Source organism: Ictidomys tridecemlineatus, chromosome 1 (genome assembly GCF_052094955.1).
Source record: "Ictidomys tridecemlineatus isolate mIctTri1 chromosome 1, mIctTri1.hap1, whole genome shotgun sequence".
Classification (NCBI taxonomy): domain Eukaryota; kingdom Metazoa; phylum Chordata; class Mammalia; order Rodentia; family Sciuridae; genus Ictidomys; species Ictidomys tridecemlineatus.
The window spans coordinates 244,443,450-244,458,778 of NC_135477.1; the positions used below are offsets into that span (position 1 = coordinate 244,443,450).

General features: G+C 33.7%; 1 protein-coding gene across 5 annotated transcripts in view; it reads left to right on the forward strand.

The window, feature by feature from the left end:
* The window catches only part of Nipbl (NIPBL cohesin loading factor), a 171,156-nt gene extending 156,204 nt beyond the window's left edge, over positions 1 to 14,952 (forward strand). For 3 of the 5 annotated variants that reach the window (XM_005325630.2, XM_078017525.1, XM_021726576.3), the window contains 7 exons: positions 2,593 to 2,700; positions 3,600 to 3,800; positions 6,715 to 6,861; positions 8,588 to 8,862; positions 11,188 to 11,362; positions 13,225 to 13,410; positions 13,967 to 14,952. In XM_005325630.2, the coding sequence (XP_005325687.1) occupies positions 2,593 to 2,700; positions 3,600 to 3,800; positions 6,715 to 6,861; positions 8,588 to 8,862; positions 11,188 to 11,362; positions 13,225 to 13,410; positions 13,967 to 14,332 (1,458 nt within the window). In that variant the 3' untranslated portion in view covers positions 14,333 to 14,952. Of the gene's footprint in view, positions 1 to 2,592; positions 2,701 to 3,599; positions 3,801 to 6,714; positions 6,862 to 8,587; positions 8,863 to 11,187; positions 11,363 to 13,224; positions 13,452 to 13,966 lie in introns of all 5 variants that reach the window. The other 2 variants (XM_021726577.3, XM_040273065.2) reach the window with 2 other exon arrangements.
* The last annotated feature ends 377 nt before the right edge of the window (positions 14,953 to 15,329 follow it).

A 15,329-nucleotide genomic window follows, 5' to 3' on the forward strand; every position in this document is an offset into this window, starting at 1 on the left:
CAAGTGCTCCTTCTGCCTCAGCCTCCTGAGTTGGTCTAAACTTTTAAAAATCTAAGTTTTTGACAGTCTCTTAGGTTGTCATTACTGCAGAGTGCCTATATATTTATAATACTATCTCTATTAAACTTTACTTCCAATTTCTATTGATAGAACATGGACTCAAATATTTTTGTAAGTAGGAATGACAAAATTATTTTAATCCATATTTTACCCTTAGCCCCATTAATCAACAATATGATAATAATACTCAAGAGAATTGACCGGGTTTAAGAGTATATGTTCTGGGACTGAGGTTGTAGAGCACTTGCCTAGCATGTGTGAGGCATTGGATTTGATCCTTAGCATCACATAAAAATAAATGAATAAAAGTATTGTGTCCGTCTACAACTACAAATATTATTTTAAAAAGATTATATGTTCCATAGAATAGAATTTTAAACATAAGAAAGTAAATTTTATAATCTGAGCTTAGTTTGCCTTTTTAATTTGGATGTAATACGACCTATCCAACATGTTAAAGCACTGGTGTGAGGATGAAATTATTTGATAAAGGGCTGGGGTGTAGCTCAGTGGTAGAGTGCTTGCCTAGCATGCACAAGACCCTGAGTTCAATCTCCAGCACCACAAAAGTGAGAGAGAGAAGGAGAGACAGCAGGGCAATGTAATAAACCTATTAATATTGTTGAGTATTATCAGCCAAAACTAAGGCAATATCTTGTGCTCAGGAGAATGCCATAGACTGCAAAAGTAATTCTTATCAAATTGTCAACTCTGTGCCCTTTAAAATTTTTTATTATTTCCTTGCTTTCTTTGGATTTTGGTTTTTGGTTTTTTCATGGGGCTTTATCTAAAATATGCTATATTTAAATATAACGGGGCTCAGTCAGTGATGGAGCACTGGCCGAGCTTGCCTGAGGCACTGGGTTCAAGCCTAGCATACATAAAAATAAACAAAATAAAGGTATTGTGTCCATCTACAACTATAAATATATATATATTTTAAAATAAATAAATATAATGTGCTCTTCCCTGTGGTCTGAAACAAAATACATTGACAAATATTTAATCAGTTCTTCATGCCTCACAGTTATCATCAACAAGATCACTTATCACAGTGTACAGCAATATGTTAAGAATTTCGCCTTTTGCAAACTTAAGTTCTTTTTATTAGTATATAGATTGCAAATCCCTTATCTGAAATATTTGGAACCATAAGTGTTGTATTTTAGAATTTTTCATAGTTGGAAATATTTGCTTAGCTTTTACCAGCTAGACATTCCTAATTGAAAATATGAAATGCTCCAAAATCCAAAATTTTCTACTGGGCAAAGATTTCAGATTTTCAGATTATAGATTTTCAACAAGTATCTGCTTATTTAAACCTTTTATTTCATTTGTTTTGTTTGTTTGTTTTGTGGTATTGGGTATTAAACCCAGGGACATTCTGCAACTGAGCTAAACCCACAGCCCTTTTTATTTTTTGAGATAGGGTCTCACTCACTGTGTTGCCAAGGCTAGCTTTGAATTTGTGATCCTCCTACTTTGCCTCCTGAGTCACTGGTATTACAGATATGTGCCGCCATGCCTGGCTTGCTTTCCAGAACTTGTTAAAATTTTCACAAAAAGAAATTGCAAGAGTGGTACAATAAATTGCTTTATGCTTTTCACCTGTATTCATCGTATGTAACGTTTTGCCACATTTATTTTTATCTGTCTTCTTACATCTGCTTTTTTCTGAATCATTTGATAGTAAATTTCAGATGTGATTCTTTACATGTCAGCATGTATCTTTAAGAACAAGGATATTGTCTATATAATAATCATCAAGTTTAGGAAATTTAAAAGTTGATCTAATAAGTGAGTCCGTTTTCAAATTTTTCCTAGCTAAACCAATTATGTTCTTTGGAGACATTCTCATTTCTGGTCTGAGATTTAACCCTTGATCACCCATTTCATTTGTTGTGGTATCTGTATCTTAAAGTAGTTATATGTATTTTTCTGACCTTCTCAATGCTGTCTGATTCAAATTCATTTAACATAGCAATGGTGTGTCTTAGGATTTAGCCCAGCACTTGTTTAATATGCGTGAGGCCGTGGATTTCATCCCCAGCAACAGGATAAAAAAGTAAAACAAATATGGCTTTACAAACTATCTGATTGTTTAGATCACATCTAATATCAGCTTAGTGAAAAAATTATATTTTCCTAAGCTTTCGCATATGGGATGAAATTATTTTGCCCTGTATTATTTTTACATAGCAATTTTAGTTAAGCTTCAAGAATTATTATACACTACAAATTACACATTTGTAGTGTATTTTATGTGATAATCTTAAGTGAATAATCTTAGTGTGGGAGTACTCTAAAGAATCTTAAATTTACTTTGAAATTATTAAATTTCACATCAATATTTTGCTAATGCTTTCTTATTTAAAATCAAAATTTATCATTTTAAAAAGAACATTAAAACACAGCATTTGTAGGCATGCCTATAAAGCTAAATTTATATGTCCCAGATATACAAATTTTGACATATGTTGAGGTACATATATTTTTTTTTACTGTAATATCTTATAAATATTTTTTTTCCAGTGTGTTCCATATTTAATTGCTATGGGCACAGACCCAGAACCTGCTATGCGGAACAAGGCTGATCAGCAGCTTGTGGAAATAGACAAAAAATATGCTGGATTCATTCATGTATGTATTTTTTTCCTCTTTTCACATTTTTTGTTGGTGCATTATAATTGTATATAATGATGTATAATAATGGGATTTGTAGTTATATGTTGCACATGCACGCAATTTAACAGTACGGTTTAGCCAGTTTCACCCTCAGCACTTCCCCACTCACTTCCCACATTGTACCACCTGGTCCCTTTCCTCTGCTAATCTCCCTTTGATTTTCATGAGATCCTGTCAACCCTCCAACTTTGTTTTCAGTTTTCCTTTGTAGCTTCCACAAATGAGAGAAAACATATGACCCTTGCTTGCCCTTCTGAGTTTGGTTTATTTTGCTTATCATAATGGTCTCTAGTTTTTTCTGCAAATGATGTGATTTCATTTTTTTTTATGGCTGAATAAAACTTACATTGTGTATGTATGCCCCCTTTTTTTACTCGTTCTTCTGTTGATGAATGCCAAGACTGGTTCCATAGTTTGACAATGGTGCACATATATATTTTTTAATAGAATAACATGTAGTTAAACATCCTTCTTTAACAAACAAGTCATTTATTTTAGAATAATATGTTTTGCTTAGTACTTATCTTTTAAATATGCAATTAAGTATCCCCAAACTGTTTATTCTAGTTTAAAATTAACTTAAGATAGGTCCAGTAAGTACACTGAAAATTAGGAAGCGTTAGTTCTAGAGCCTACTCTGTGAATATGGCAGCAAAGACTTCCAGTCCTCAGTTTTTTCTTATAAAGTAAGAGGAGATGTCTAGAGTTCCTTCCAGCCTTTCATTCTGCAAATTTTATTATTTTAAATAAGAAAACCAAATAACAAAGTTAATCTCAAAATGTTATGCTGAAAGTATACTTTCAATTTAATTCTTTTAATTACCTTACCAAAATTAGACTTTTATTGATTTCAGATGAAAGCAGTGGCTGGTATGAAGATGTCTTACCAGGTACAACAGGCAATCAACACGTGCCTAAAAGATCCTGTAAGGGGTTTCAGACAAGATGAGTCCTCTAGTGCTTTGTGTTCACACCTTTACTCCATGATCCGTGGAAATCGCCAACATAGACGAGCCTTTCTTATTTCTTTACTCAACCTCTTTGATGACACAGCAGTAAGTATAGAAACTTGTTATTTTAAAATATAAATGTTTTAGAAATTTTATGCCTCAAGTAGTCATCACTTTCAAATATTGCCATTTTAGCAAATTTAGTAACTATATTATGTGTTTTCTTACTCTGCGTTTATTTACATTTAATACAGTCAAAACTGAAAGGGAGGGACTGGGGTTGTGGCTTGAAGGTGGAGCGTTCGCCTAGCATGCATTAGGCACTGGGTTCGGTCCTCAGCACCACATAAAAATAAAATAGATATTGTGTCCACCTATAACTAAAAAATAAATATTTTTTTAAAAACTGAAGGGGAAATTTTATATGAGAATAAATGTAATGAGGAGTAAAGTATAATTGTACCTCCATCCTGAGTATTATATTTATTCAGTACGTGCTGTTATATCAGTCATTGTACAAGAGATTATAGGATAAAATACAAAAGCATACTTTAATTAAAGAGTAGTGGTATCTACTCACTTAGAGCTTACAGACCAGTCTCTGTATATAGCAGCTTTAAAAGAAAATCTTTTAAATCTTTAAATGTAAATCTTTTTTTTTTTGACCACTTGTTAGCCTGACACAGATTTTTCACAATAAAACAAAATTATAATTGCCAGAGAAGAGATACTTTACTAGACCTTTTCCTTTTACAGTGCTACATGAAATTTTACTGTGTATGACCTAGCAAATAAATATTGCAAACATCTGTTTCAGAATTGCCTGGGATATAATTTGTCATCACCACCATCATCATTATATCATTAGTATTCTGCTTTCACTATATGTAGGACTCTTTGCTTATGATGTAGTGCTTTTGCCCTCAGAGGATTTTTACCTCCAGTTATGGGGATAAGACACAAAATAAAAAGAATAAATAGTGATTGAGGGTAGCATATTCTGAGTGCTTGGTGGTTTGTATTGAAGCTATTACTGCAGTCCTTCCTTGTCTCTCTGTTGAGTTTAATTCCTGTGTGGTTTCACTGCCTACTGTGTATTATCCCCTGGACATTTCTGTTATCTCAGCATTTGAAACTGGAAATTCAGCTCTCATGATGCAGTATTTTCTTCTAAGCACCTCCAACAAAGGTTATCAGAGGAGGAGCATATCACTGAAAGCCTAAAGGGATTTGATGAGCCAAATCTACTCTATATACCAGAAGAGGAAGATGTTTTTATCCCCAGGCAGGGGTAATATAAATAAGAATATGTGGCAGATAATAAATAGATTGTCATTTGTTGGGGCAGGAAGGTCTCAACATACTATCTGAAGGATCCTATATAGACATTGGAGGATTGTTGAAAATATTTAAATAAAATGATGAGAACAAGTGCCAAAGAGCATTTTTAAAACACGATTTTTTCCATCATTGTTTTCACAATGGAGTTTATAAAGAATTGATTTGGGGCTGGGATTGTGGCTCAGCGTTAGAGCGCTTGCCTAGCATGGGCGGGACTCAGGTTCAATCCTCAGCACCACATAAAAACAAAAGCATTGTGTTGTGTCCATCTACACCTAAAAAATAAATATTAAAAAAAGAATTGATTTATTTTAATGATAGTAAAGAAAGAAGAATGAGTAATAGGAAAGAAAAGGAAAAACATTGTGAGGAAGAAATAAATGAGATTGTGTAAGAAGAATAGGCAAAAAATAACTGGAATATATTTGTCCTGAGCACCAAAGAGAATAATGGGACTGTTGCTAATGCCAGTTTGAAAAGGAGTTGACTTGAGGAGGATATGTGAGGGAATAGTCAAAGAGTTAGGAAGAGAAAACTGAGGAACATTTCAGGAAATAAAGTATGGGTAATAGTGTCAGATGCTACTGAGAAGTCAAGGAGAATAGAAGTAAAAATAAAAATACATAGGTTGGGATGATTGGTGAACCTGGTAGACAGAAACAGTCAAAGAGTAAGATACAAAAGCATACTTTAATTAAAAGAGTAGTGGAGAAGGTATGGAGAAAGCAGTCTAAACTCTTTGAAAACCTACTATGTTCCATTATTCTATACAGAATTGAAAATTTGAGACTTAATGAGTTAAGAAGTTTAATTTTGAAAGGAAGGAGCAATAAGACTTTTATGACAAAAGTTGGAGAATTTCAAGTTTCCTTTTTGCTTTTTTTATTTATTTTTGAACTGTAAGTATGTAGAAGGAATTTGAATATTATCAAGTCCTTCTGTTTACATTTTATATGATTTATGAAATGCTGAGAATCTGTTTACTTCTTTTTAAAACCAACAACTAGCAATAACTATAATTTTTCTCTTAAATTTTGCCTATCTGGTAATGCTGTCAAAACAACTCTGACATTCTAAATTACAAATACATAGGAAACTGACAAATGTTTTATTAGTACATGAATTTGGGGTTGCTTTTTTTTTTTTTAACCCATGTATTAGTACTATAATTACCACTTGATTTTGAGGGCAGAATAGTAACTGTGTGTAACTGATCTCCATATGAGTTAAACTCTTAGAAGCACAATGACAAACAACGATGAACTCATAGGTATGTTTTCTGATGCAGTATGGCTTTATCATAAAGGTCACATATACTCTATAAGAAAACTTCAAGGATTTTCATTTGGGTACACTAAAAAATTCACCTCTTCCCTCTTAAGTTAGTATGGTGTAAGTTATCATAAAAATCTTCTAAAATAGGTATAAGATTATTTTATAAACTCTGTTTCTATCCCCAACCCTTTTCTTTCTTATATACCTTTCTTCCTCTTTCTTTCCTTCTGCCTTCCTTCTTCCTCCTGTCTTTTTTTTAATCCATCCTCTCTTTTATTTCTCTTTGTCTCTCTTTAACATTAACTGAGGTGAAAGTGCCCTGTAATATTTTTTCTAAAACGTTTTTTTGGATGGGTTTTTAGGCTATCCACTAAATGTGTGTACCTTTTTTTAAAATTTACAGAAAACAGAAGTGACTATGCTCTTGTATATAGCAGACAATCTAGCCTGTTTTCCATACCAGACACAGGAAGAGCCGTTGTTTATAATGCATCATATAGACATTACACTCTCAGTTTCTGGTAGTAACCTACTGCAGTCATTCAAGGAGGTAAGTTACACACATTACTATTCTTAATGCATCTTTCAAAATACAGGCATGCTGTTTTCATTGTTTTGTTTTTCATTTTTATTCTTTCACAATATATTAAATCTTTAAATTAACTTATTGAAATCTGGGCAGTCCTTGAATTGGGAGAGGAAATGGGTTACCATTTCTAGTCAGAAAGATCTAAAACCATCCATTTCTAGATCACTTAGGTGATTTTATAAAATATACACACATGGATTATTCTGATAAGCCATCCCACTTCTTATTTCTCATCTTAAACAACAACCTTAAGCGTTTCATTTTCATTCATATATCCATTTAAACCTCATTTTAGAACACCTTACTATTCTGTAAAGCTTGTGCTATAGATCATAATAGTGTATATAAAGATATGTAGATATGGGTATATAGCCTACTTATAGAGAAACATTAAATTCATAATACCATTGATCACCTTGTCCTTCAACAACAGCTTCATAATGGAGTTATAGTATTTTATATGTCCAAAATCTTTGCTAAATTTCTTATAAACTTTTCTGTTATGACTTTTAGAAAATTTTAATTAATTATAAAAGCACCCTTAACATAGTTAAGCACTCAGTAAATTCTTTAAAAGTTGAATGGAATATTTTTATGTGCTTGATAATGCAATTAGATCTCATTTTACAGTAGTAGTGCTCAAAACAGCCTTGTCAAACCAGTAAGTCAGGGATGTTGTTTAAGCTATTTTATTAATTTTAAGCTATCTTAAATTATTAAGCTATCTGGAATTAAAGAAGTATTTAAACCCTTGCTAATTTAAGTGTGAACCTCAGACTAGAAGCCCTAGGTTCATCTAAGAGCTTATCAGAGCTGCAAAGCCTCAGACCCCACACTAGCCCTGCTGAAATGCCCATCTGCATTTTTAACAAAATCCATAGGTTATTAGTATGCCCATTAATGTTTGAGAACTTAATGATTATACAGAAATTTTAGCCATCATGCTTATTTTATTTTGTTACATTTGTAAATAGAATTGTAACATTTTTCCTGTAGTCTTCCTGAACTACATTCCCAGCCCTTTTTACTTTTTATTTGGAAAATTGCCAAGGCTGTCTTAAACTTGCCATCCTCCTGCCTTTGCTCCAGAGTCACTGGGATTGGAGACCTGTGCCACCAAACCCAGCCTGTTTTATTTCTCAGCAGTTAACATTTTGAATAATTGTTTTTGTAATTAAGTTATCCTCCCCATTCCACCACCTAAACCCAGTTGACTTAGAGCTAACATTTTCAAAAAGTACAGAGAAACAGGATTTAAGTTTTCAAGGAGTAGTTTGATAGATGCTGAGGATGTTTAAGCCTCCTGTATTCTCATTTATATAATTGCTTTATATAAATGGCATGCCTCTGTACCAAACTGATACTTTTGTAGAACTATCTTTCATTACTATCCTTATGAGAAAATTGTTTTTCCTTCTAGTGATATTTCAAAGGGGTATTTTGAAATTCAGAGGTATTTCAGGGGAGAGGAGGGTGGGTATTTTATATGATTTTACTTATTATAACTCTTGGGACCTAACTTTTCCCCAAGACATACTTCTCCAATTGTTTATAGGAAGTCATGGGCTTTATAAAATGTTAGTTTAAGGAAGCTTTTTTTAAGTTATTGAATGGAACATACTTACATCTGTTAGTGGTAATTTATTTTTATTATTTTGCAAACGGAAGAATTTCCTCTTTCTTTCAGTCTATGGTAAAGGACAAAAGGAAAGAGAGAAAATCATCACCTAGTAAGGAAAATGAGTCAAGTGAGAGTGAAGAAGAAGTTTCCAGGCCTCGGAAGTCACGGAAACGTGTAGATTCGGATTCAGATTCAGATTCAGAAGATGATATAAATTCAGTGATGAAATGTTTGCCAGAAAATTCAGCTCCTTTAATTGAATTTGCAAATGTCTCCCAGGGTATTTTATTGCTTCTCATGTTAAAACAACATTTGAAGAATCTCTGTGGATTTTCTGATAGGTAAGTTTACATAAGCAGTGAGAGGAAACCAAAAATTCACTCTGTTCAAATAATAAAGAAATATAAACCTAGTTTTTATTGCATGCTTATCTTAATATTGGACATAGTTTTGGTAAAAAAAAAAAAAAAATGCATGAAGTGGTGCATGCCCATAAGCCTAACGACTCAGAAGGCTAATAAGGCTGGAGGATCACAAGTTCAAGGTCATCCTAGGCAACTTAGACCCTATCTCAAAATAAAAAGGATTGGGGGTGTAGCTCAGTGGTAAAGTGTCCCTGGGTTCCATCCCCAGTATCAAAAATTAATTAATTACAATTTTTAAAATTAAGAATGCACAAATTGCCATGCATCGTGGCTTGTACCTCCGGCCCCAGCTACTTGGGAGGCTAAGTCAGAAGAATCACAAGTTTGAGTCCAACCTGGGCAACATTAGGCATCATTGAGATGATGTCTGTTTCAAAAAATGTTAAATAAATACACAAATATATGAATTGGCCAGTCAATATCATGATCCTGAATTCAACCCCAGAACGTGATCCTTTTTATTATTACATAATATTCCACTGTGTAATATATTATAATTTATTTATTTTCTTACATTATTCAAAGAGGAAAAACTTTTTTTTTTTTTTTGGTGACAATGCATTATGAATAAAAGGATTCATTTTGTTGATTTCTTTAAAAAGGCTTTCCTGAAGACAGTGAAATCTTAAAATAGATAACAACTTTAAATTCATAAGGAACTATGAAATCAAAATAGATGTAAATCGGGGTGGGGATTTAGCTCAGTTGGTATAGGGTTTGTCTTGCATGCACAAGGCCCTGGGTTCAATCCCCAGTAGCACAAAAACAAGATATAAATCAACTAGGCTGAGCTCTAAGAGACCCCATGCTAGCCTTCGTGTGTATGGGTGTGTAGAGGGGGGTGTGTTACTGGGTATTCTGGGGATTGAACACAGGGGTGTTCAGCCACTGAGCCTACATCCCCAGTCCTTTACATTTATTTTGGGATGGAGTCTCCATAAGTTACTGGGTCTGGCCTCTAACTTGTGATCCTCCTGCCTCCGCCTTCCAAGTTGGTGGGATATGGGCATGCGCCATCGTACCTGGTTGCCAGATAATCTTTATAAAGTAGGAGATGGAGAAGTGCTAATTATTAGTCACTAAAGGTATCTTTAGTATTCTTGACATGTCTTACAGTCTGAAACCTTAGAATAGGAATCAAAAATTCAAATTTAATAAGAGACAAATAATGAAATAAGTGGACCAGGTCAGTGGCCAACTAGAAAGAGTATGTTTCATGTAAAAGGATCACTTAAGTGGACATTTTTAGGACTTAGGGATGTAACTCAGTGGTAGAGTATATCACTAGCCTGTGGAAAGCCCTACGCTTGATCCCCAGCACCCATAAAAAAGGACACTTCTCGGTAATGCGCTCGCCTGGCATGCACAGGGCACTGGGTTCGATCCTCAGCACCACATAAAAATAAAATAAAGATGTTGTGTCCACCAAAAACTAAAAAATATATATTAAAAGAAAATTCTTTCTCTCTTAAAAAAAAAAGACACTTCTTAGGTTTTCATTCACATGTTGCCACAGGAGAAGTGGGTAGAGTTCCTACATTTTCAAGAGAAATTTAAACTATTTTTTTCTAACACAGTGCTGCAGATTGAAACCAGAGTCTTCACACACACTAAGCATGTGCTCTATCACTGAACTACATCCCCAGCTTTAGAAATTCAGAATTTTGTGATTGGTAGGTAAATTTTAGCAACTAATCTAGAGTAACTTAAAACTTTATAAGATCTTGGCAGTGAAAAGGAGTTGGAAAGATTTGTAATCAGAGTTGCTAGTAATCTGAAACAAGTTTATAAACCATCAGTCTGGCTGCTGTGCAAAGAATGAATAGGCAGAAGGCAGCAAGCAGGGGGCAAGCCAGCTAGGTTTTAGTAAGTCATTGTACTAAAGCTGCCTTGTAATCACAGTATTACAAAACAGACATGAGAAACTAATTTCATTAAAAGAATATTTCTTATCTATAATCAGATTTCTCCAAATTTGGTGCTTCCTTACATCCAGGATCTCCATCCCCATCCTTTTGATGCCTCTATTTAAGACAAACACTGATAGAAACAAAATAAAATTATTTTTTCAATCTTTGTTTCTTATGTCTTTCTTTTTTAAAATTATATTTTTATGTCCAAGTTCATTAGTTGAAATCTATGTAATAAAAATGTTGTTAATAAATAACATATAACTTGAATCAGTTTAAATGTAAGCACCTGAAAATTTTTTAAGCTTTTGGTTTTGTTTTCCCAAAACAGTAAAATCCAGAAATACTCTCCATCTGAGTCTGCAAAAGTATACGATAAAGCAATTAACCGAAAAACAGGAGTTCATTTTCATCCCAAACAAACACTGGACTTCCTGCGGAGTGATATGGCTAATTCCAAAATCACTGAAGATGTGAAGAGGAGTATAGTAAAACAGTATCTAGATGTGAGTAGTAAAACTGAAAATATTTCTTTCTCATTATGACTGTTTTGGAAAGTACATTTTCAGGAGAGAGATAGCTGTCTCATTTACATTGAATGTAAGCTTCGTGAACTATCAATTTATTATTCTCTGTATAGTTTTAATAAGGTACTTTAAGAGTGACTTTCCTTTTGCACCCACTACATCATAACAATCCTCTGTTCAACTTAACAATCTCTGTTCTCCTGGCTATTCTGTTCTCCTTTCTGACAAGCAATATTACTTTTCATGTATTCTTACATGAGTAATGTTATATATTTATATATCTCTATGTATACTTATTTACAAAGTATTTGAGACAGTGTGTACAAAATGTGCTTAAATGTCTTTAAGTATTTAAATTCATAGAAACAGAAAGTAAAATCTAGGTTGCCAGGGTCTGGGAGGAAGAATGGATAGGTAGCTACTGTTATTAATGAGTATAGGGTTTGTATTTAGAATGATAAAAAAGCTGGGCTTATTTATTTATTTATTTTTATGTGGTGCTGAGGGTCAGACTCAGGGCCTTGCACATGCTAGTTGAGCACTCTACTGCTGAGCCATAACTCCAGCTCCAAGTTTTGTATTTTAATCTGCTCAAAGCAATAGCTGAACATAAGTCATATCAGCTTTTGACTAAGAATGAAGTCTACACAATGGTCATATTATTCACACATTTTACTAATGTTTTACTCTAAAATTTTTTTTAAAGTATTTTAGTTCTCTTTTGTGCATGGTGAGAGAAAGGGATTCAGTTTCATTTTGTTGAATATGGATTTCCAGCTCTCCCAGCACCATTTGTTGAAGATGCTATCCTTTCTCCATTGCATGCTTTTAGCACTTTTGTCTAATATAAGGTAGTTGTAATTTTGTGGATTGGTCTCTGTGTCCTCTATTCTGTACCATTGGTCTACCTGCCTGTTTTGGTACCAGTACCATGCTGTTTTTGTTACTATTGCTCTGTAGTATAGTTTGAAATCTGGTATCGCTATACCTCCTGTTTCACTCTTCCTGCTTAGAATTGCTTTAGCTATTCTGAGTCTTTTATTTCTCCAGATGAATTTCATGATTGCTTTTTCTATTTCTGCGAGGAATGCCATTGGGATTTTGATTGGCATTGCATTAAACCTATAGAGTACTTTTGGTAGTATGGCTATTTTAATGGTATTAATTCTGCCTATCCATGAACAAGGTATATCTTTCCATCTTCTGATCCTGCAATTTGTACACATGGAAAAATGAGAATTCATACCGTATTTGAATCAAATGTATGGTATGTCAGGATCATTGTATTGTCTTGAGCAACTAAAAAAAAAAGAAAATTTATAGCTTTCAAACAGAAAAAAAAAAAGTATTTTAGTTCTCATTTTGAATTCTCCACCATTCTTTGTTTTCTTTCTCCTCTTGTTTTTTCTTAGCAGAGAGCAAAGAGGTCAAAGAACTAAAAAGATATCTAACCGTATTTCTAATCACCTGAGTACTTGATGACTTAGACCAAGAGTTAGCAAACTATGGCTTATGGGCAAAATCTGACCCATTGCCTATTTTTTTGTTGTTGTTGTTTGTTTGTTTTTGTTTTGTTTAATGAAGTTTTAGTGAGATAGCCATGCTCAGTCTATAGCTGCTTTTTACAACAGTGGTAAAGTTGCATAATAGTGACTTAAGGTTTGCAAACCCAGAAATACTTATCCGACTCTGTTTACCAACAGTTATTTTGAAGAGTAAATGTGGTCTTTTCACCCACTACTGCCATAGGATACTGTATGCCATAGGATACATTTAGGAATTTGACAATCTTGTGTGAAATATTTACTTAAAACTCTGAATTAATATCTATTTTTTTATAGTTCAAACTTCTCATGGAACATCTAGACCCTGATGAAGAAGAGGAAGAAGGAGAGGTGTCAGCTAGCACAAATGCTCGGAACAAAGCAATTACCTCGCTGCTTGGAGGAGGCAGCCCTAAAAATAATACAGCAGAGACAGAAGATGATGAAAGTGATGGGGAGGATAGAGGAGGAGGCACTTCAGGGGTGAGGCGGAGGAGGAGTCAACGTATTTCGCAGCGTATTACGTAAAATGATTTTTATGTGCTTATATATGTCAGTCTATTAAATGTACACCAAGTAATGTAATACTTATAAGAGAAAACATTTTGTAGATAGAGATTCTCTACCTAACCATTTATATACATCCTTTTGTAGAAAGTTTAACATAAAAGATAATAAAAAAAAAACAGAAATGAGATTTATGCAGCAAAAAGGGTTATTAATTTTTCTTTGAATTGTATTAACGTGTGTTATCCTTTTTATTGTTGCTAAGTTTTATGTAGCTTTATGGTTCATATGTATATATAATTTTATATCAAGAGTAAAGACACGGGTACAAATTAAGAGTTTTATGGTTTTACAAGTATATTGTTAACCCCTTGGCGCTGGCGGTCACGGTGCGTCTCATTGCCGGCAATGGAAGTGTGCTGGGAAATCCCAACTCCCGGCGTCAAGGGATTAAAAGCAATAAAAACAATAATTTCACTAAAATTCTTTTGTGTAACACTTCGTCTTTTTTCCCCCCCTCCCAATGTTTTAGTCATTGAGAAGGTCAAAACGAAATTCAGACTCTACGGAGTTGGCAGCACAGATGAATGAAAGTGTTGACGTCATGGATGTCATCGCTATTTGCTGTCCAAAGTACAAAGATCGACCACAAATTGCAAGAGTAGTACAGAAAACCAGCAATGGCTTCAGTGTTCAGTGGATGGCAGGCTCCTACAGTGGCTCCTGGACTGAGGCTAAGCGCCGTGATGGCCGCAAACTGGTGCCTTGGGTAGACACTATTAAAGAGTCAGACATTATTTACAAAAAAATTGCTCTAACGAGTGCTAATAAGCTGACTAATAAAGTTGTTCAGACTTTACGATCCCTGTATGCCGCCAAGGATGGGACTTCCAGCTAATGAATTTGTACATGCAGCCAAATTTACAGGAATTTTTTTAAAAGGCAGAAAAACTTGAAATATCAACATTCTGGCAAAAAAAAAAAAAAATCAGTTTTTTGAAGAGTAAGAGTGGAACCTGGGATGCAGGAACAAAAGAAGGAAATGTTGGGCAAACATTTTTGTGGGAGCTCCCTTCGCTGTTGTGCAGCAGAAACAGATTCTCAGTTCATTTTTACTCCCACTGTATTATAGTTTAACAAAAATTGTTTATATCTTGGAAAAAAACTTTCTGTTTAAAAAAAATAAACAAGTGAATGTTGGAAATTAGTCTGTTAATGTTCTTAATAAAGTGTTCTTGGAGTTTAACCTAGCAGCGGATGGCTTTCTTTAGCTTAGCCCAGTTTCCAGGGAAGCATTGTTTTTTCCAGGCTGTAAAATGGCAGAATCTCCTGGATATATAATTTATTATGTTGAAAAAAAAAAAAAGCATGCAGTATCTATGACCTATCTGCAGAAGGAGTTTTTGTAAATGTAGATTTTGTTGTATTAGGTCACCCTGAAAACAATACAAGAAAAGGGATCCCCAGGCAATCTGGTGGAGCGAATACTGCAATAAATTTTTTTACTTCTCTTTGTTACTTGTCTGTTTCCATTTGAATTTCTTATTGTAAAAAATCTGTTTAAATCCATTTATATTATTTTGCAGTCTTATGTAAAATTTATTATATCACTGATTTTCAAAGCAAAACATAAAAATATTGTTTATACAGTTTGTATAGGCTGACTTCTGAATAATTGGTATCTTATTATTTTCATTCCCATAAGAGGGTGTAAACAATTAACTCCAGGGTTTTATTGTATCCTGCAATATTTAGTATTAACTATATATGATTTAGCACTGTGCCAAACACATTTTCAAGAGTACATTTTGATATAAAAAGAAACTATAGTTTATTCCTTGTATGCTTCAATTTCTTTCTAGTGATGTCATAATGGTAATATTTATTTTTTAAAC